The sequence below is a fragment of the Hyperolius riggenbachi genome, chromosome 5 (genome assembly GCF_040937935.1).
Source record: "Hyperolius riggenbachi isolate aHypRig1 chromosome 5, aHypRig1.pri, whole genome shotgun sequence".
In the NCBI taxonomy this organism is placed as follows: domain Eukaryota; kingdom Metazoa; phylum Chordata; class Amphibia; order Anura; family Hyperoliidae; genus Hyperolius; species Hyperolius riggenbachi.
Genome location: NC_090650.1, coordinates 390243997 through 390265766, shown reverse-complemented (window position 1 = coordinate 390265766; position 21770 = coordinate 390243997). Strand labels below are relative to the sequence as shown.

Here is a 21770-nt window from a genome sequence, read left to right as displayed (position 1 = left end):
TGGCATCTCCTAGTGAAGATTGGCTCCCATGGTGATTAATAGACAGTTTTACAGGGCTGTTTCCCAGTGTGAGATGGTGTCGCTTAGTGTGCAGAGCTTTCTTAATGTCCGAGTCAGGGGGTATGTAGACCCCTGCGAGTACATAGTAGAAGCACCCCCTGGGAGAGTAAATCGGCCTACAATTCATGAGAAGGAGTTCTATGTCAGGCAAGCATCATTTGGCCAGAATGGTTATGTCAGGGCACCTAGTGGGTTTGATGTAGAAGCAGACACCGTCACCTCTTCCCTCTCTTTTGTCCCTGTCTGCACGATAGATGCTGAAGTTCGGGAGGTTTAGTGATTTGTCTGGGATGTTGTCGGTGAGCCATGTCTCAGTGAAGCAGAGAATAGGGGTGCGGTTGATAAGAAGCACCTGCTTGTCTCCCTAGTGGGCCCATGCAGCTGCACCAGTGAGGAGGTTGATGTGGCCCTAGATGGATTTCTTTAGGAACCTAGCGTGGAGGGGCACACCAGATTGGTGTTCCCATTATGCCAGTTCAGCTGTACTGTAGGAAGTATGGGTGTGGCGTGTGTGTGTGTGTGTGTGGGGGGGGGGGGGGGGGGGGGGGGGGGAGTGCGTAGATGGACGCTCTGCATTGTGGAGGGCAGCATTCACAACCATAATTCATAGTGGACTGTCTTATGCAACTAGGTCATGAGATCAAGATCAAGGTTCTCTTTGGACAGGGCCAGATTACTCACCCTGAGAGAGAAAATATCCATCTTGCAGAGTTGTGAGTAGAGTGGAGTTGAGAGGAACTCACATCTCTATGCTCCAGCTTTGCAGCTTCCTTCTTCCTCACTTAAGCGTCCTGTCTTTATGGCTCCAGTGGCATCTCTCATCATGTGACCCCCCAGTAAATGGCGGCACGTTAAGTGATGAGACGCTGGCTCTTTTGAGTTAAGGTCCCGGACTGAGGAGCATAAGGGAAGATGCATTGCTGAAGCACAGAGAGTTTTTGTTCCACTCACAATTCTGCATGGGGATCGCCTCTGGCTAGTGGCTACCCAATATTGGGATACACACCTGGATAGCTAATGCTGAGACTCCATAGTGTGCCCCTCCATCCCTCCCACCTCAGCTGTCACACACCGATTGCTATTAGACTAATGCTGGGAATACACGTTTCGTTTTTGCCTTCGTTTTAGCCTTCGTTTCGATTGTGCCTTTTGTCCTTTTCGTTCCCGAAATAATCGAACGTACGGTTAATATCACCACCCACGGTTTCGTTTTTTTTTTCGATTCTGATGGTTTCGTTTTTCCAATAATCGAAGGCTGCAAAGAAACGAAACGAAAATCCCTTTTTACAGGGAAGGACTAACATAAACGAACATATAATCGATCTGAACAGCCATCAAGCCTACCAATGGCTCGATTAGATGGATAAAGAGAGATAATATCAAACATGTTCGATCACTAGTCGTTCGTTTTTGGGGTCTATTAATCGAAACTATAATGAGATTATGACTATTTTCACATACGTTTTCAACACTCGATTCGTTTACTGAACGAATCGAAGGTTAAAACGAAGGCAAAAACGAAACGTGTATTCCCAGCATAAGAGGCGCACCAGGGCCCCAACACCTTAATCTCTAATTATCAGGCTTGCAGTCACTGACATGTATTTCCTTTTCTTATTTCTCTCTGCTTCAAACACAATAGGGGAATGATAGCTGAGTGAGTTGTGCGCCCCCCTCCTACACTACGCCCTGAGGCTGGAGCCTCTCTCGCCTCTGCCTCGGCCTGGCCCTGCATCTGTCTACCCTGCATATCGCACACTGATAAGTGTTGCAGAAATCCCCTCAGCAATGTGTAAGTGTGCACAAACCCTTAAAGAGAAGCTGTAACAAAAAAAAGTTCCCCTGGGGGGTACTCATCTCGGAGGGGGAAGCCGCAGGGTCCCAATGAGGCTTCCCCCACTCCTGTAGCTGCAGGCAGTCCAGCGCTGGCTCCCCCGAAAAGTCCTGGAATCCTCCCTCGACAAGCCTGACAAGCGCTGATTTATTTACCTTTCCTGGCTCCAGCAGGGGACGCTGTTGCGGCTCTCTGCACGGAGATAGGTGAAAATAGCCGATTTCCGTTGGGTCCGCTCTACTGCGCAGGAGACTTGTGCCTGCGCAGTAGAGCGGCCTGACGGAGATCGGCTATTTTCGCCTATCTCCGTGCGGAGAGCCGATACTGCGCCTGCGCTGGAGCCAGGAAAGGTAAATATTTACATCGCCGCTGTTCCGGGAGGATTTTCTCCGCCGCCGTGGGACTAAGGAGGACGGGGGAAGCCTCAATAGGATCCGGAGACTTCCCCCACCCAAAGTGAGTACACCCCGGGGGAGGTTTTCTTCGTTACATGTTTTCTTTAAAGTGAATCTTAAGTGAAATAAACATTTGTATCTATCCTCCTATTAAATTGTAGTTTTATGTTATATTTAAAACTTTAAAAAGTATATATATTATTTTGTCTCAGATCAATTAAACAGTCTGTCCCGTGTCTCAGAGTGCTAAAATATATGCATTTGCGTTTACCACGACACCTTCATGTCCCCTTGCGGGGGTGAAAAATCCTGATCTCCGCTGAAAGCACATTTGCAGAAAAAGCATTTGACAGAGACAGCGCGGGATTCCCATGTGAGCCAGCCCTTACGGTTCCCTTTAAATTATTAAAGTCAGAGAATCAGCACAGAAGTCTGGCAACTGGCATTGTTTATTAGAGAGTAACAAGCCCTACTCCATAGAGCCAAATTAATCCATGCCATGCACTGATGAGGATCAAACAATCCGAAACAGTCTGTATGCATGTTGGATTATTATGGCTCTGTACAAATTAACAAGCTGAAACATCATTGCATTCCAGCGGTTCTGGAGGTGTGTTTAGCTTCTAAGGGTAACAATGGTTAATTAGCATATATTCAGCAGTGATGCCCTGGGAGACATCTCAAGCTCACTCCAGCCTGAATTATCGCAAATTCTTTCTGTTTTAGGAAAGCAAACTTTTGTTTTTATTAGAGAGTAAAAATTGCAGCCTCCGTATTCCTCTTACTTCAGGTTCCCTTATACTACAATAATTACACTAGAGGGCAGCATCAGCCTTAGTAAAGCACCATCTGTAACAGCAGCTGCACATAATATGGCTGTTTTTAAAAGTGAATAAAGCGCTAGCAGAACATCAGACAGATTAGTGTTTGATCTGTTCATAAATAGTATCTCGCAGTTAGAGGGTATAGCAGTGGCCCTGGGGGGGGGGGGGGGGGGGGGGGGGGGGGGGGCAGGGTTGCCACCTCATCCCTTTAAGTACCGACACATCTAAGTTAGGGTGACCACATGGGGTCGGCTAAGAAGGACAGAGACCATTAGAAAGGAGAACACTGTATGACCAAATAACTCCAACTCCACGGTTACCATCAGAGCAGGATCATTCACCAGGCAACCTAGGCAAGTGCCAGGGTTCTAAAGGGTGTCAAGAGGCCCACCTGCTTCCTTCTTTGACCTCTCTCCACTTCAGCTTACCAAAGGCACCACAAAGGGGTGGCAAATCTAACCAACTTGCCTAGGGTCCCATTACATCTTAATCTATCTCTGGTTACCCGACACAACGCTAGGATAACATTCGGCGCCACTGTCCCAATCCGTTGCTATCACAGGGAACGCAGTGCAGCGCTGGGACACACTAGGAGCGCTTTTCCTGTGCTTGCCGATCGTCAGCATAGCCCTACATCAGTGGATTCCTGTGCATGTGGTCCCACTAGCAGCATTGCGATCGCGGATCAAGGGATTGCAGCATTTTGGGAGTAATCCTGGAGCGATTGCATCAGTGGCTACAGTAGCCAAATCACTCAACTGAGATGAGAATGGCCTTTCCCAAGCAGTATTTGAACATTCTAAATCGAATGGAAATAAAAACATCACATTTTAACAGATTTTTGATTCAGTGGCTTTACTGGAGCAACTATTGAACCAAACTCCTAGAATCCATTACAACTATAGTAGGAGGTATATGGAGGCTACAATATTTATTTCCTTTCAAAGACAACCCGAGGTGGGTTACTGCCATCAGTATTAGGACACAGAGGCCATACCTCCCAACTTTTTGAGATGAGAAAAAGGGACACTTAAGCCACGCCCCTGCTACACCCCCCGGCCACACCCTCACCACGCCTCTAGTCAGGCATACCATAAAGATTTCACAAGAAACATATGTTGTTTTATAATTTAAACCACACTGGTCCTTTCTCTCCTGGCTCATTTTCCTTCATAGTAACATTTTAAAATGAGTAATATATCAATTTAAAGGTTGGGAATAAAGTTTAGAGTCAATCAAACACATTTTTAGCATAGAAATATATATAGTGCGGCTCCCCGCCTGCGTTACTTCTCTTCCCGCCTCTGTAAGCCGATTGGAGGAAGCTTACGGAGGCGGGGAGGGGAGGTACACAGGCAGGGAGCTATAGAGGAGGCGGGGAAGCGGCACTTAGTGGCAGCAAAAAGGTAAACTGCCAACTAGCGACAATCTGTGTGTCGCTAGCCTGGCAATTTTATATTGGGGGACAGCAGACCACGGGGGAGCCTGGGGAATGTGCCTCTGTGTCCTAATATTGATGGCAGAGATCGGGTTCTCTTTAAGCAATACCAGTTTCCTGTTTATACTGCAGCAGTGTTAGGAGACTTGTCCAAGGTCTCCTACTGAAAGGTGCTGGCTTACTAAACAGGCAGAGCTGAGATTTAAACCCAGGTCGCCTGTGTCAGAGGCAGAACCCCTAAAGTGAACCTAAAGTCAGGAAGAATAAATGAGTTTAACTCACCTAGGGCTTCCCTCAGCCCCCTGAAGCTGATCGGTGCCCACGCTGACTCCATCAGATGTCCCTGGACCGGCCGGCGGCGACTTCCGGTTTCGCCGTCACCAGCCGACAGGCTGGGAACGCGAGTGATTCTTCGCGTTCCCAGCCAGAATAGTGCCCCCTATGCTGCTATTGCGGCCTCCCTATACTGCAATAGCAGCATAGGGGGCGATATTCTGGTTGGGAACGCAAAGAATCACTCGCGTTCCCAGCCTGTCGGCCGGTGACGGCGAAACCGAAAGTCGCCGCCGGCCGGTCCAGGGACATCTGATGGAGTCAGCGTGGACACCGATCAGCTTCAGGGGGCTGAGGGAAGCCCTAGGTGAGTTAAACTCATTTTTTCTTCCTGACTTTAGGTTCACTTTAAAGGATACCCGAAGTGACATGTGACATGATGAGATAGACATGGGTATGTACAGTGTCTAGCACACAAATAACTGTGCTGTGTTCCTTTTTTTCTTTCTCTGCCTAGAATAGTTAAATATTAGGTATATAAGTGTCTGACTCACTCCTGACTCAGATAGGAAGTGACTACAGTGTGACCCTCACTGATAAGAAATTCCAACCACAAAACACTTTCCTAACAGAAAATGGCTTCTGAGAGCAGGAAAGAGATAAAAAGGGTCATCAGTTCATAGTTTTTAGCTCTGGCATACTTCAATGAATGTGTCATTGAGCAAAAACAATAAAACAGTTAAAAAGGTAGTAAACATAAAATAAAACAGTGGAATATCTTAAAAAAAAGCCATTTTTAGGAGAAGGTAGATAGATACAATTGTTTATTTCATTAGTTTATTTTCGCTTCAGGTGTCCTTTAACCATTACACTATCCAGCCACCAGGACTTAAAGGATACCCCAACTGAAATGTGACATAATGAGATAGACATGTGTATGTACAGTGCCTAGTACACAAATAACTATGCTGTGTTCATTTTTTTCTTTCTCTGTCTGAAAGAGTTAAATAGAAGGTATGCAAGTGGCTGACTCAGTCCTGACTCAGACAGGAAGTGACTACAGTGTGACTCTCACTGATAAGAAATTACAACTATAGAACACTTTTCTAGCAGAAAATGGCTTGTGAGAGCAAGAAAGAGATAAAAAAGGGGAATTTCTTATCAGTGAGGGTCACACTGTAGTCACTTCCTGTCTGAGTCAGGACTGAGTCAGCCACTTACATACCTGATATTTAACTCTTTCAGGCAGAGAAAGGAAAAAAGGAACACAGCATAGTTATTTGTGTACTAGGCACTGTACATACACATGTCTATCTCATTATGTCACATTTCAGTTGGGGTATCCTTTAAAGCATTCCTGAACTGTGAGGGATATGGAAGTTGCCATATTTATTTCCTTTTAAATAATTGCAGATTGCTTGGCTGTCCTGCTGATCTTGTACCTCTAATACTTTTAGCCATAGACCATGAACAACAAGCATGCAGATCAGATGTTTCTGACTGAAGTCTGACTGGATTAGTTGGATGCTTATTTCAGGTGTTTGATTCAGACACTACTGGAGCCAAAGATATCAGGTGGGCTGCCAAGCAACTGGTATTGTGTAAAAGGAAAAAAACATGGCAGCCTATATCCCTGTCACATCAGGTGTACATTTTTGGCTTATAGGTAGGGATAGTAATTGAGATTCAAATAATTCCAATTTGATGCAGGCTTTTGCTTATTCTCTATGCCAAATTATGCAGTTTAAAAATGGACCAATTGAATCCCATTTCTGCATCAGCACATAATTATTTGCACGTCATTGACCATTTCTGTTTAATTGGAAGCAGAATTCCCTTGGGCTGAACTAGAACTTTAAAAAAACAAATATTTGATAAATCATCAAAACCTTCCAGCTGATGAGCCCCATGCAATGCTCTGGTTTAGTTCAAGGTAGTTTTACCCTGTTTGTATGTGAACCTATCACTGTAGTGCAGCAATGCTTGGTATGTCCCTCCTGCTCAGGTGTGAATGATCAGGCCACGCCCCTGTGGTGAGCTCAGACAGCACCTGTACTCAGGAAGGTAGAAGCTGTGTGTCTGTGCTACTCCTGATAACTGCTTTGTGCCTCTGCAGCTATGCATGTCAGCATCCCTGTCACTGAGGAGCTGCTGGACACTCTCGGGGGACGCTATGTGGTAATTGGTTTTTTCATATATCCTTTCTTTGTATGACTTGCTTTCTAAATCTGGTCTTGCTATTAACTAACATTCTCTGAAACTGATAATTTCTTAAGGTAACTGTACATCTGGTGATTATGGGCAGATTCGACCAAAAGACAAATCTCTCAACGATTGAATCTGATTTAGGGCTGGTGCACACCAGAGCGGTTCTGGAGCGTTTTTAAAAATGCTAGAGGTTTAAAAACTGCTAGGGTAATGTATTTCAATGGGCTGGTGCACACCAGAGCGTTTTTTTTTTCCCACAAACGCAAACTCAGGGGCTGCAGCATTTTTTAGGTTTCTGAGGCATTTCTGCCCAGGCCTGGTGCAAACCAAAAACCGCTAGCAGATCCGCAAAACGCTAGCGTTTTTTGAAACTTTCTTTTTATGAAGCGTTTCACCTAGCGTTTTGTGTTTTTCGGTAGTGTTTTTTGTGTAGTAGATTTCATATATTGTTACAGTAAAGCTGTTACTGAACAGCTTCTGTAACAAAAACGTCTGCAAAACCGCTCTGAACTGGCGTTTTTCAGAGCGGTTTGCGTTTTTCCTATACTTAACATTGGATGCAGAAACGCCTCCGCAATCCAAACAATGCCTCAGCCCAGGAGTATGCGTTTCAGCAAAACACCTCCCGCTCTGGTGTGAACCACCCCATTGAAATATATTACCCTAGCGGATCCGCAGCCACAAGCGGCTGTAAAAACGTGAGAAAACCCGCTCGGCGTGCACCAGCCCCCTAAGTTAAAGTATAGGAAAGTGGAAAAGCGCTCCAAAAACGCTAGGCATGTTTCGAAAACCTTTAGCATTTTGCGGAGCTGTTAGAGGTTTTGGATGTGCACTGGCCCTTAGCGAGAGAGAGAGATCTGTTGACTGCCCATACACTGCAGGCTGATTCCTGATCAATTTCAGCACGAAATCTCTCGGGAATAATCCGAGTCCAATGCATCGGCCGCTGCCCCCCCTATTGTATAAATGTGCCCCGCCCCCGTGTGTGCATTTGTACATTACCTGTCCTGTGTCGCCCACTGTGCAGTGCCGAACCATCTTCCGGTTCTCCCTCTTCTATTTGTTCCTAACACCACCGGCATATGGCGTGTGTGTGACATCATACACGTGCCTCGCACTATATGCCGTTGGAGTGTGAGGTGAAGTGGAAGAACCGGAAGACGGATGGGCATCGTGTGGTGGGCAACACAGAACAGATGATCTATAAATGCACAAACAGGGCGCACATTTATATACTAGAAGGAACAGTTGCATTCATTGCTCGTCCCGAGATCTCTCACGGTTACCGCCGTGCCCCTGATCAACCACGACGGCCCAACATCTTGCATCATAGATCAGGCATGCACTTGGTGGCACTGTTCCACTTAAGGACCAGCTAACGCCCATAGGCGTCAGCAGGTCTTAAGTGGGTTGCCATGGAAACGGCCGCTCGATCGAGCGGCCTTTCCATGTCAGTTCACGGAGGGTGTCTCCGTGAACAGCCGGAGAGCCGCCGATCGCGGCTCGCCGGCTAAATGTAAACACGCGGGGAAGAAATCCCCGCTGCTTACATCATACGGCGCTGCTGGGCAGCAGCGCCGTGACGTAGATCGGCGATCCCCGGCCTTTGGGGATCGCCGGCATATGATAGGCTGAAGCCTATCCTTCAATGCGCAGGACGGATATCCGTCCTGCGCAGATCACAGGAAGAGGGAGAGGGATGGAGTGCCGAAAACGCTGCGGAGGGGGGCTTTGAAGAGCCCCCCCCCGCAAAGCGCAGCAAGCCGGCGGCGATCAGACCCCCTAGTGGGGAAAAAAGGGGGTAAGTCTGATCGCCCTGGCTATTTCCTGATCGGTGCTGCGGGCTGGAGAGCCCACGCATCACCGATCAGAAGAAAATCCCCTGATCCTTAAGTGGTTAATATTATCAATCCGGATGGTCGATCGGCTGCCAAATCAAGAGATACATGGCCATCTTTTAACAAATGCTGATTGTATTGTTAAGCTGGCCAATACACTTATAGATTGCTACCCAATGGCCTCCATTCACAATATCATGTGCCATGAAGACATTTGTAATGAAAAATTACTAACAGCGGTAGTTACCATTTTTTTCCACGTTCACAAAAATGTTTCCAAGTGCGGGAAAGGTTGGTAAAATAGTGCGGAAAAATGGCTGTAATAGTGAAAAAAGTCATTCAGTTGTTTAACCATTTTCACCTTATGGACTTTATCACTACTTATCACAACGAAATGATCTATACCTTGTTTTTTTCCGTGCACCAATTAAGCTTTCTTTGGGTGGTACATTATGCTAAGAATTATATTATTCTAAATGCATTTTAAAGAGAATAATAAAAGGGAAAAAAAAAAACATTTTTTCCTCCCCGCATGATCGCCGGCACAGCCCCGCAAACTGCAGGGACTTGAGTCTCACGTCCCTGTGGCAGTAATGGTTAAAAATGCGGAATAAGGTCTAGTGCACACCAGAGCGTTTCCGCTGCGGTTTGCGATCCGCCTGCGGGTGCGGATCCGCTAGGGTAATGTATTTCAATGGGCTGGTGCACACCAGAGCGGGAGGCGTTTTGCAGAAACGCATACTCCCGGGCTGCAGCAGATTTTGGATTGCGGATGCGTTTCTGCCTCAATGTTAAGTATAGGAAAAACGCAAACCGCTCTGAAAAACAGCACTTCAGAGCGGTTTGCCAGGCGTTTTTTTGTTACAGTAGCTGTTCAGTAACAGCTTTACTGTAACAATACAGGAAATCTACTACACCAAAACCGCTAGACAAAACCGCAAAACGCTAGCTGAAACGCTACAGAAAAAGAAGAAAAAGCGTTTCAAAATCTGCTAGCATTTTGCGGATCTGCTAGCGTTTTTTGGTGTGCACCAGGCCTAAGTGCATAAAATATAGTTTTCTGTGGAAACATTCCTGACTCCAGGAAATGCAACTCAAAAGGCTCGGTAAAGTGAGAAATAATGCCTGGTACTTAGGCGGAAAAAAAAAAAAAAATGAAACAATACAGTTTTTGTTTTGTTTGGTTTGTTTGTTTTTTTAATTTAACTTTTTTGCGTTAAGTCTATAATGGTTGGGTTTTTTTTTTTTGTTTTTTTTATGACATACTAGCACTGCATGCAGGGCGTTGGGATAGCACACACACCACACTCTCCACCCTGTGAATGTCATAGGTGGTGCATTGTGGAAATCTTAATCACTTTTAGGGAAAGGACTCCAAATTTACAAAAAAGAGGAAAAGAGATGCCGTTTTCTGGTACAAAAACTTCTTCATATAAACTTTATTGATACATATAGCAAAAAGCGTTAAAAATGATATCTTTGGTTCCACATAGTCTTCATATAATCAACAATGACCAAGACTGATAGTGGCAATATTCTGGCTTGACTTGATGTTTCAGTTGCAACCCTTGATAGATGTATGTGTTAAAAGTGGCCACTTTGCAACTGAAACATCAAGTCAAGCCAGAATATTGCCACTATCAGTCTTGGTCATTGTTGTTGATTTATATGAAGACTATGTGGAACCAAATATATCGCTTTTAACGCTTTTTGCTATTTTTTTGCTATATGTATCAATAAAGTTTATATGAAGTTTTTGTATTGTGGAAATCCACATTATAATGCAGCCATTGCGCTGCTCCACTGTGAAACCACCTTGGGTTTCTACTGATTCAGATGGAAACTTGTGCTGGCATCTCTCAAACTAGGACTGCATGGAAGATGTATTTTATTTTTTTTTAATCCTTAACTTAAAGGACAACTGAAGAGTGAGGTATATGGAGGCTGCCATGTTTGTTTCCTTTTAAGCAATACCAGTTGCCTGGCAGCCCTTATGATCCTCTGCCTCTAATACTATTAGCCACAGCCCCTGAACAAGCATGCAGCAGATCAGGTGTTTCTGACTTTAAAGTCAGATCTGACAAGACTAGCTGCATGCTTGTTTCTGGTGTTATTCAGATACTACTGCAGAGAAATAGACCAGCAGGCCTGCCAGGCAACTGGTATTGATTAAAAGGAAATAAATATTGCAGCCTCTGTATACCTCTTACTTCAGTTCTCCTTTAAGGGGAAAGTGGTAATCATTATTCTTGCTACTGCAGGAAATTGTTGGTGCTGAGAAATGTGCTTTGTGAGTTCAGTCTGGTAGAATGTATGGTTTGCAACACATGTCCAGTTCCAGAAGTTAACTAACTGTTAATGTGAAGTAAGTAGTAAAAAAAAACCTATTGGATACTTGCCTATGGAGAGGGAAGCCTCTGGATCCTATAGCACAGGCTTTCTCATCCAGGGTTCCTTGAGTACTCAGCAGGGGTTCCTTGGCTTTTTTCCCCAACGTGAGGGTTGGGGAAAGTATGATAGAGAGCACACTATAATAGGGGGTACTGTAAAAAGAAGCACTAAGTTTGGTGGTCAGAATAATGAGCACATTAATAAAAAGTGCTAGAATAAAGAGATATTATAATGTAGGGCACTGAAATAGGGCATAAACTGCCACACCAGCTTTTAAAGACCATGGCACCTGTAAAATAAATTCAGGGGTTCCTTAAGATCCAAAAAGTATTTGCAAGGTTCCTCCAAGGTAAAAAGGTTGAGACAGGCTGCTATAGCGCCTTTCTTGTGCTCTCTTGTTCCAGCAGTGTCACGCCTTTTTAAATCTGCCAGCTTGGGAGGCTTCGGAAGCACTCATTTCTTCCAAGATGGTCAACTCCGTACTGCACATGCGCGAGTGTGCGCGGTCACGCATGGGCAATACGGAGCTGTCCGTCTTCGGAAGCACTCGAGGACACGACACTGGTCGGGGATGACAATGCTGGAACGAGGGGAGCAAGAGAGGACAGGGGAGGCTCTTTAGGATCCAGAGCCTTCCCTCTCCACTGGGAAGTATCTTATTTTTTTTTTTATTTTTTTTTTTTACTCTACATTTACTTTAATATTAAAAAATGGACACGTCTTTGAATATTTATGGATGGTCAATGAGAAGCAAATACCGGTAATTCAGTTCTAGTCTACTTTAGGGGACCCAGGAAAATTCAGCTAACGTGATTGAGTGGAGAGCACTTTCTCAAACTGCTAGGTTTCCCATAGGTTATAGTAAACGACGCCCACACCATTTGGCCATTCGCAATGGTTTGTGCTATAAGAGGGTGAAACAGGAAAATTGAATACTCACCTTCCAGTAATTTTCCTTTCCTGGAACAGAAGATGGCGGCATACATCTGGGTTAGGCTCCGCCCCTGACCCCAATAGGACAGCTTGCTAATAAATTCAAAACCCTACCATTCTCATGAAAATCAGTCCTCGAATGGACAGGAGGGTGTGATTCGTATGCCGCCATCTTCTGTTCCAGGAAAGGAAGATTACCGGAAGGTGAGTATTCAATTTTCCTGCTTCCTGGACAGAGATGGCGGCATACATCTGGGAGATTAAAAAAAAAAATAAATCACACCACGAGGGAGGGAAATGCAAAACACAAGACCCTTTTTTTTCCCAGCTGTTGACTGAACAGCTTTTCCAACACTTAGCGTAGTCATTGTATTTCTAACAGGTCCGATCTGAATTGCGATTCCCCCCCCCCCCCCCCCCCCCCAAAAAAAAAACAACAACAAAGCAAGCACAGATGCAGCCCGCTCATTGCTTGGCAGTTGGAGAAAGTTATTTCCCACAATGCAATGAGGTTTACACGCACACGCGCACACACACACCTCTTTTAAGTACACAAACTTTTTTTTTTTTTTAAGCATATGGGCAGCTTTCCATTTATTCTGCCTCTGTTTCTCTCCTTACCTGATAAAATTAATTGGAGCAGTATTTTAGATATAAAAAAAAATCAATTTCTTTCACTCAAAAATTCATTGTTTGTGTACAGTAGTCTTAAAGCACAGCTCTGCTAAACCAAAGGTATTCTCACTCTCCTAAATTCCTTAAAACTGTTTTAAATGTGCCCCGTAGATGGGCTTTTTTACACTGGTCGTGTTTCGATACGATATTCAGATTGCATGCAATTTACCAATTGCAAGGCCACCACAAATAACATGGGAATCACAGGCTTTCCATCAATGTGCTTCGATATTTTTATTTATTTTTTTGTTGTTGCTCTAATCACAAATGGACTACATGCTGCACTTTTCCTTCATTTGCAATTGGCCTATAATATGATTTGGTTTTGGTTTCTTTTAGGTCACATTCACAGTGGCACGTTATGGTCGCACGTTATAAAGTATTATAACGCAGCTTACCGCACTGCAATGCTAATCCTATGGGCCGTTCACAGTTGTGGTAACTCACTGCTTGCAGTGCATTACCTCTGAACGCAGACATGTTGCGACTTTAACGTCGCATTAAAACGCAATGTCCCACTGTAAATACAGCCAGGGCCGGAGCTACCATAGGAAAAAATGGGCAATTGCCCCAGAGCCTGTAGGGGCCCCAAGGTGTCCCTCACCCATCTTAACTGTTGCTCCCCAGGGACTCTGCAGAGTCTTTGGCAGAGTAGCGTCTCATCTGTGCTGGCAGGCAGGTGAGACACTACAATGACATAGACACTGCAGAGGTCCTAGGGAGCACAGTTAAGTTGGAAGGTGATTGGGGAGGGTCAGCAGCCAGCTCAGTGGTAGAGATGTAGCGAACGGTTCACCGGCGAACGGTTCCAGGCGAACTTTGGGGGTTCGCGTTCACCTGCACCAAGAGAACTTTTGCGGAAGTTCAATTCGCCCCATAATGCACTATGAGGGTCAACTTTGACCCTCTGCATCACAGTCAGCAGGCACATTGTAGCCATTCAGGCTACACTAAGCCCTGGAGCCCCCCCCCCCCCCCCCCCCCCTTATATAAGGCAGGCTCGCCGGCCATTACACTCACTCCTGTGCCTGCTAGAGACAGACTAGGGACAGCTGCTGCAGACTTGTACTCCTAGGGACAGATTAGTTAGGCTCTTGGCTTGCTCCTGGATGATTGTTATTGCTGAAATAGCCCCCCTCAGCTCTCTTTTGAGAGATGTTTTCCTGGTGTTTTTTTTTTTTTTTTTTTTTTTTTTTTTTTTTTTTTTTGTGTTGCTCACTGACACTGACATTATACAGCCCTATCTGTTGCAGCTGGACGTTGGTAATTGTTATTACTGAGCCAGCCAGGCCCTGCCTAACTATCTATACTGGGACACCTACCTATGCCTACCTAACTACTGGGGCACCTACTTACCTATACGGGGACACCTACCTACCTACCTATACTAGGGGACCTACCTATGCCTACCTACCTATACTGGGACACCTACCTATGCCTAGCTAACTACTGGGACGCCTACCTACCTATACTGGGACTCCTACCTATGCCTACCTACATACAAGATAATAAGGTTGTTGCTTCATTGTGGACAGACCAAATTCGATCTGCTGGACAGTCACTGTTGTTCTATCATTGAGCTACCACAGCCCGGCGACCATATGGGCTGGAAAACTGCCATGGCCTGCACTCTGGCCATGGTGCGCACCAGCCCAGCACGGCCGTCACTACGCAAACAGCTGTTTGCAGTGTGTTACACAATGAGTTTGGTGTGTCCGTGTGAAGCAGAACTCTTAATTACACTCCCTGATTGATGTATACACATGCAAGATGTTTGAAAGCACTTTAGGCCTGCAATTTAGCATTCAATGTGATTTCTGTCCTTAAAACGCTGCTTTGCGTCAAATCCAGATTTTTCCCCGGGGCTTTTGGTGTCTATCCCACTCATCCATGCCCCCCTCCAGGTGTTAGGTGGCCCAGGAGGGAAATTTGGCTGCAACAAAGGGCACCTAATGACGCTTTTTAGTCGGGGGGGGGGGGGGGGGAGTGGCGCCCAGGCTAATTTTGCCCTAGGGCCCAATTGTTACTTGAACCGGCCCTGAATACAGCCTCTGCCTCCCACCAGAAATTGCAGTTTGAAAGACACTCAGTGTAAACAAAGAAAATCGCAGCTCGTTTGCAATGCTGACTGAGATTTATTTTCTATGTGAAAGATCCCTTACAGCTAACGTTATACTGAAGGCATACCACCCTACTAGATACCAATAGGCTGGCACTCAGTGGTGTTTTTTTAATGCATATGAAAAAATGATTGTTCTTCTCTGCCTGCTCTGCAGGTTTGAGTTGTAAAACGGGCCAGTCCTGTTCCTTCACACGGCAGTGGTTGTATCTCTGGACGGGGTTCTGCAGTGAGGAAGAAATAATCAGCGACAGCAATCAGAGATGCCTTAACATCAACATTTACCCACCTGCTCCCGTAGCTTGATGCTAGTGTTGGGCGAACACCTAGATGTTTGGGTTCGCGAACGTTCGCCGAACATCGCCGCGATGTTCGGGTGTTAGCGCCGAACTCCAAACATAATGGAAGTCAATGGGGACCCGAACTTTCGTGCTTTGTAAAGCTTCCTTACATGCTACATACCCCAAATTTGCAGGGTATGTGCACCTTGGGAGTGGGTACAAGAGGAAAAAAAAATATTTGAAAAAGAGCTTATAGTTTTTGAGAAAATTGATTGTAAAGTTTCAAAGGAAAAACTGTCTTTTAAATGTGGAAAATGTCATGTTTCTTTGCACAGGTAACATGCTTTTTGTCGCCATGCAGTCATAAATGTAATACAGAGAAGAGGTTCCAGGAAAAGGGACCGGTAACGCTAACCCAGCAGCAGCAGCAGCACACGTGATGGAACAGGAGGAGGAGGCGCAGGAGGAGAAGGCCACGCTTTTTGAGACACAACAACCCAGGCCTTGCATGAGGACAAGAAGCGTGCGGATAGCATGCTTTTTACCGCCATGCAGTTATAAATGTAATAAAGATGAAAGGTTCCATAAACAGGGACCGGCAACGCTAACCCAGCAGCAGCAGCAGCACACGTGATGGAACAGGAGGAGGCGCAGGAGGAGAAGGCCACGCTTTCAGGCGCAACTCAGGCCTTGCATGAGGACAAAAAAAATGCGTGCGCAAAGCAATGCAATGAGTAGTTTTCAGGACACAATGGGCTATTCGGAGGAGCTATTCCCACCTCCACAATCTTCTACCTGTGAAAGGTCAATGGAACAGCCACAAATGTTGTGCCCGGATTCACAACCTTTTTCTGTGGAAAATGCACCTTGCACTGAAATGCAAGGCGAGGCCGAGGATGAACATGACGTCAACAACTCAACATGACGCAAAATGGGGGCGGAACAGAAAGCTGCTTTCAATGTTTTGAAGGCCTTAATTGCCTCCGGTGGCCAGTTAGATGCATCATTCATCACACCCAAATCCCAGAGCAATGTGTGCAGGAATTTGAATCGCAGGAGGTGTACCGAGATCATCTGGACAAGTGACCAAGTGACCAACAAAGTGACAAGTGAGAGGTTGTTCTGGGGAGCTCTACTCCACTGCACACAGTCACATATGAGGAGAGGTCTCGTCGGGACTGCTGATCCTCCTCAGCTTGCTCAAAGCCTTGAGGGTTCCTGAAGATCCTCTGCTTGGAGTTCGCCGGGGTTCAGCTTGGTGTCGGGGTCGGCGGCGTCCTCCTCACTCCAACGTGGCAGATCTTCTGTTGAAGGAAAAAAAAAACATTTTTTAAAGTCCAGTACCGCTTCTGAAGGACTCGCCAAGAGATGCAGGAGCGCTTCAATCTAGCGCACCATCGCTCGCTGGGTGATGTCCCTCCCTACGCGCTGGAATTCTACGCTGCACATGCTAGCACGCTTTTGCGCAGTGCCGAGGCGCATTCCAGCAGCTAGCTACCAAGCTTCTGTGGATCTGATTGGGCCACCATGTTGGATCTCTGCCAAGTCCTCCAAAATTTTGAGCAATCCACGTTGCTTGTGACTGAGCAGTGACAACTCTACAGTCAGCATTACAATACCACTGCTGTGTTTACTGAAGAAATAAATGTTGAAGAAGGAAACCGCTGGCATGATGCAAGTGGGGGAATCTGAAGATGAAAACGATCAGCGTGATGATACCAACATCAGGCAACCTGCCTCAGGAAACGCTGGTCCCAGCTATGACAAAGAACAGGACGAGGAACAGCTGGAGTTGGAGCAGGAATTGGATGCCCCCACTGCCGAGGGACAGAGCGGTGCACGTTGAACTTCCACAATTTAGCGGGAATGGACAGCAGAAGAGGAAGAAAGTGATGCTGGTGACGAATATGGTGCATCACAACAATCACAACGCTCACAAGAACATGAAGACAGAGGAGTCTGGCAGGATTCTCTGGCACACATGGCTCAATTCATGCTAGACTGCATTGAACGCGGCCCGCGCATTATTCACTATTCATTATTATTCATTATTCTGGACAACACCAATTACTGGGTTTATACCCAGTTTATACAAACCCAATGTTAAAAAACTGATTGAAGAAAGTGTCAGACAGGTCAAAAATGGAACAATTCCAGCAGGCCCTTGAGGATGGAGACTTTAGAGAGGAGATTGACATCCTCCTCCTTCTCTAGCCAGTTGTACGCCGACAGACTGACTTAGCAAACCCAGGAGGACCAGGAGGGCAGCAAAGGACACAAGCTGCTGCTAGTACCCAAAAGGGAATGGTATTGGCAGTGTCCTTGGAGTGGGAACATTTTCTGACACCCAAGCAGCAGCCCACAGAACAGCAATCGGGCAGTTCCACGTCCTCCAACACCAATCGCCTGGGGGAGGGGTGGGCCTACTCCTCTCCCCATCCTGCACCTTCCGTGTCCTTACCCCTCCCCCGTCTCTTTACTTTACCTCCTTTGAGGCCCATGTTATCCGCCTCTATCATCCCCTCCCAGCCATTATTGCAGTCCTATACCGCCCCCCCTCCAGTACAATATCGCACTTCCTAGAAAACCTTGCCTCCTGGCTCCCACACATCCTGTCCTCCGACCTCCCAACAATCATCCTCGGAGACTTTAACATTCCAATTGATGAGCCTACCACCTCTGCTGCCACTCAGCTTCTCTCACTCACCAACTCCCTTGGCCTCACTCAGCATACTAATGCCACAACCCACAGTGCTGGTAATACTTTGGACCTAATTTTCTCCAAAGCAATCGCACTTACCAACCTGGACATTACACCATTCCCCATCTCCGACCACCACCTCATCACCTTCACCCTCACTCCATCCAGCACCCCCTGTCTCCCTCCCCAAACTGGACGTTGGCAGAGAGATCTACGCAACCTTGACCCCAATGTACTAGCCACACCCCTCCACTCTCTCTCCTCCTCCCTCCCCAGCCTAACCTGCCCCAACGAAGCAGCAGCTCAATACAACAGTAACCTCTCCGCAGCCTTAGACCATGCGGCTCCCCTGACCTTTCGTACCAACAGTCGCCCCAACCCCCAACCTTGGCACACTGCCCTCACAAAAAACTACAAAATGAGACACGAGCTGCAGAACGCAAATGGAGGAAATCCCGCCACAACAATGATTTCCTGGGATACAAGACCAAGTTGCAGACGTACCATACTGCCCTCGCTGATAGTAAACAGATATACTTCACTCACTTGATCGCTACCCAAGCCTCCAACCCACGTCGTCTTTTTGCCACCTTCAATGCCCTACTTAACCCCACACCTCCCCCCCCAACCTCCACCCTCTCAGCCACTGACCTATCAAACTACTTTATCAACAAAATTACAACAATCCGGAGGGATATTTCTCTCCTCCACTCTATCGCCCCCGCCTCCCCACCACATCCGACTCCTGCCTCTTTCTCCTCCCTTACCTCCTTCAATCCTGTCACGGTGGAGGAAGTCAACCAGCTGCTGGCAACTTCACCTGCCACTTCCTGCCCCCTAGATCCGGTCCCATCTGATTCTCTGCGCCCACATTTTTCTGATCTGGCCCCTGTCCTCACCCATCTGTTCAACCTCTCCTTCTCCACCGGCATCTTCCCCTCCATATTCAAACAGGCCACTGTGCTTCCCCTGCTAAAGAAATCTTCACTTGACCCTGCTCTGCCATCCAACTACCGCCCAATCTCTCTCCTCCCTTTTGCCTCAAAAATTCTTGAACGCCTGGCCCAACAACGCCTGACCAACTTCCTTAACTCCAACTCCCTTCTCGATCCCCTGCAGTCTGGTTTTCGCACAGCCCATTCTACAGAAACAGCCCTCACCAAAGTGGTAAACGACCTTGCCCTTGCCAAAGCCGAAGGTAAATACTCCATCCTGCTCCTCCTGGACCTCTCCTCGGCATTTGACACTGTCGACCACTCCCTCCTCCTCCACTCCCTGCAGCTAATGGGCATTCAGGACCTAGCCTTAGCCTGGATCTCCTCCTACCTCTCCAACCGCTCCTTCACAACATTTTTCAATGGCTCCTCATCCGCTCCTACACCCCTCTCAGTTGGTGTTCCTCAAGGTTCCGTCCTAGGACCACTCCTGTTCTCACTCTATACTGCCTCAATTGGTAAAATCATCTCCTCCATGGGTTTCAATTATCACCTGTATGCCGACGACACCCAGATATATCTCCACACCCCAGATATCTCCTCCTCTACCATGGACAAAGTCTCTGCCTGCCTCACATCCATTTCCTCCTGGATGGCTGCCAGGTACCTGAAGCTTAATTTGGACAAGACTGAGCTTCTAATATTCCCACCCCGCACAGCTGCACCCCTCCCAGATCTGCACGTCACTATTGAAAATACTACTATCCACCCTACCTCCCAAGCCCGCTGTCTAGGCGTTACTCTGGACTCTGAACTTTCCTTTACAGCCCACATCCAAGGTATTGTCAGATCCTGCAACTTCCACCTCCGCAACATCTCCAAGATCCGCTCCTACCTGTCATCTGACACCACAAAACTCCTTATCCATGCCCTTGTCATCTCCCGCCTAGACTACTGCAATTCTCTTTTATCTGGCCTCCCCTCTAACCGTACTGACCCACTTAAATTGGTAATGAATGCGGCAGCCAGACTAATACATTCTTCTCACCGCAGTGCCTCTACAACTCCACTCTGTAAAGCACTACACTGGCTCCCCATCAGCTTTAGGATCAATTTCAAAATCCTGTGCTTGGCCTACAAATCAGTGCACAAGACCTGCCCGACCTACATCTCTGATCTGGTCCACAGGCACATACCAGCCTGCCCCCTCCGATCCTCCAATGACCTGCGCCTAGTCGCACCACGCATAACTCAGTCACACGCACGATTGCAGGACTTCACCAGGGCTGCCCCTACTCTCTGGAACTCTCTCCCACCAGCCGTCAGACTCGCCCCCACCTTTAATACCTTCAAACAAGCTCTCAAGACTCACCTCTTCACGCTCGCATACCCCCCTACACCAGTATCATAATATGTTCTGTTAGACCCCCTCTCAAAAGACGCACCTATTGTCTCCACCCCACCCTTTAGATTATAAGCCTCTGGCAGGGCCATCCTCCCTAATGTATCCATCTTGATTATGCAATCTTACTCACAACCACCCTTCTTGTAGACTCGAACAGTCTCTATCTTGACCTATGACACTGTATTGTTATCAAATCATTTGCATGATCTTGTTTTGTTGTGAGTTTCCGTATGTTCTACCTGTATGTTAACCCATTTATCTATTGTGCAGCGCTGCGTAATATGTTGGCGCTTTATAAATACAATAAATAATAATAATAATAATAAGATGGTCAAGGACTACATGTCAGATGGCGTAGCTGTGTTGAACAATCCATCTGCAGACAGACGGTGAGTGTGACAGCACAGAAGGACCATGGCAACTCACTCATAGTACCACAGTTTGATAGTGCTGCCCAAAAAATTATATGGATCCGTGGACCCGGGCAGTACTGGGAAGTGGGAACGCAGATTTTAGTACCTAAACACACGATACAACATGTTTTCCAGGGTCGGACTCTGAGGCACATACAGATGGTCCCGATCATCATCCTCATCATACAACTCTTCTCCTGAGTCTGACCCACCCACCACCTCTGCCACCCCAACATCCCCAGACACAGACCCCTCATCGTCCTCAACATTAACTTGGGATGCTGGCCTGAGCCCGACCTCCTCCTCCACATCAGGCCCCATCATCTCCTCAATGGCAGCCCTCAATAATCGCTCTGGCGCCGGACCGATGGACACAACGTTCTTCTCCGGGGAGGGCTGCTGCTGACCACTGGCTGCTGGGGTGGATGTTATAGCTTGCGTGGGGCATTGGCTGTTGCTGTTGTTGGGAGTGCTGCTCACAGCGGAGGTCTCTGAGGAACTCATGGTGAGCTCATATAGTGGTTGACGTTGAGTGGAGTATTACTGATCCCAGCAATATACACACTAACTGGCAGAGTACGCAATGCTATATAGTGGTTGACGGTGAGGGAAGTACTACAGATCCCAGCAATATACACAGTGACTGGCAGTACAATGGTATGGGTGGGTGAGCAGAGTACTACAGATCCCAGCAATGCTATATAGTAATGGGGTGACTGAGTGAGCGGCAGTGTACTACTGTTCCCAGCAGACACAGAGTGGCAGTAAACACAATGCTATATAGTGTGGCTGAGCGAGCGGTGTACTACTGTTCCCAGCAGACAGAGTGGCAGTAAACACAATGCTATATAGTGTGGCTGAGCAAGGTACACAGAGTGGCAGTAAACACAATGCTATATAGTGTGGCTGAGCGAGCGGTGTAGTACTGTTCCCAGCAGACACAGAGTGGCAGTAAACACAATGCTATATAGTGTGGCTGAGCGAGGTACACAGAGTGGCAGTAAACAGAATGCTATATAGTGTGGCTGAGCAAGCGGTGTACTACTA

General features: G+C 46.9%; 1 protein-coding gene across 1 annotated transcript in view; it reads left to right on the top strand.

The window, feature by feature from the left end:
- The window catches only part of SNX31 (sorting nexin 31), a 101003-nt gene that overhangs the window by 13379 nt on the left and 65854 nt on the right, over window positions 1–21770 (top strand). The window contains exon 2 of the mRNA XM_068238395.1: window positions 6941–7002. Within this exon, the coding sequence (XP_068094496.1) occupies window positions 6941–7002 (62 nt within the window). The remainder of the gene's footprint in view (window positions 1–6940; window positions 7003–21770) is intronic.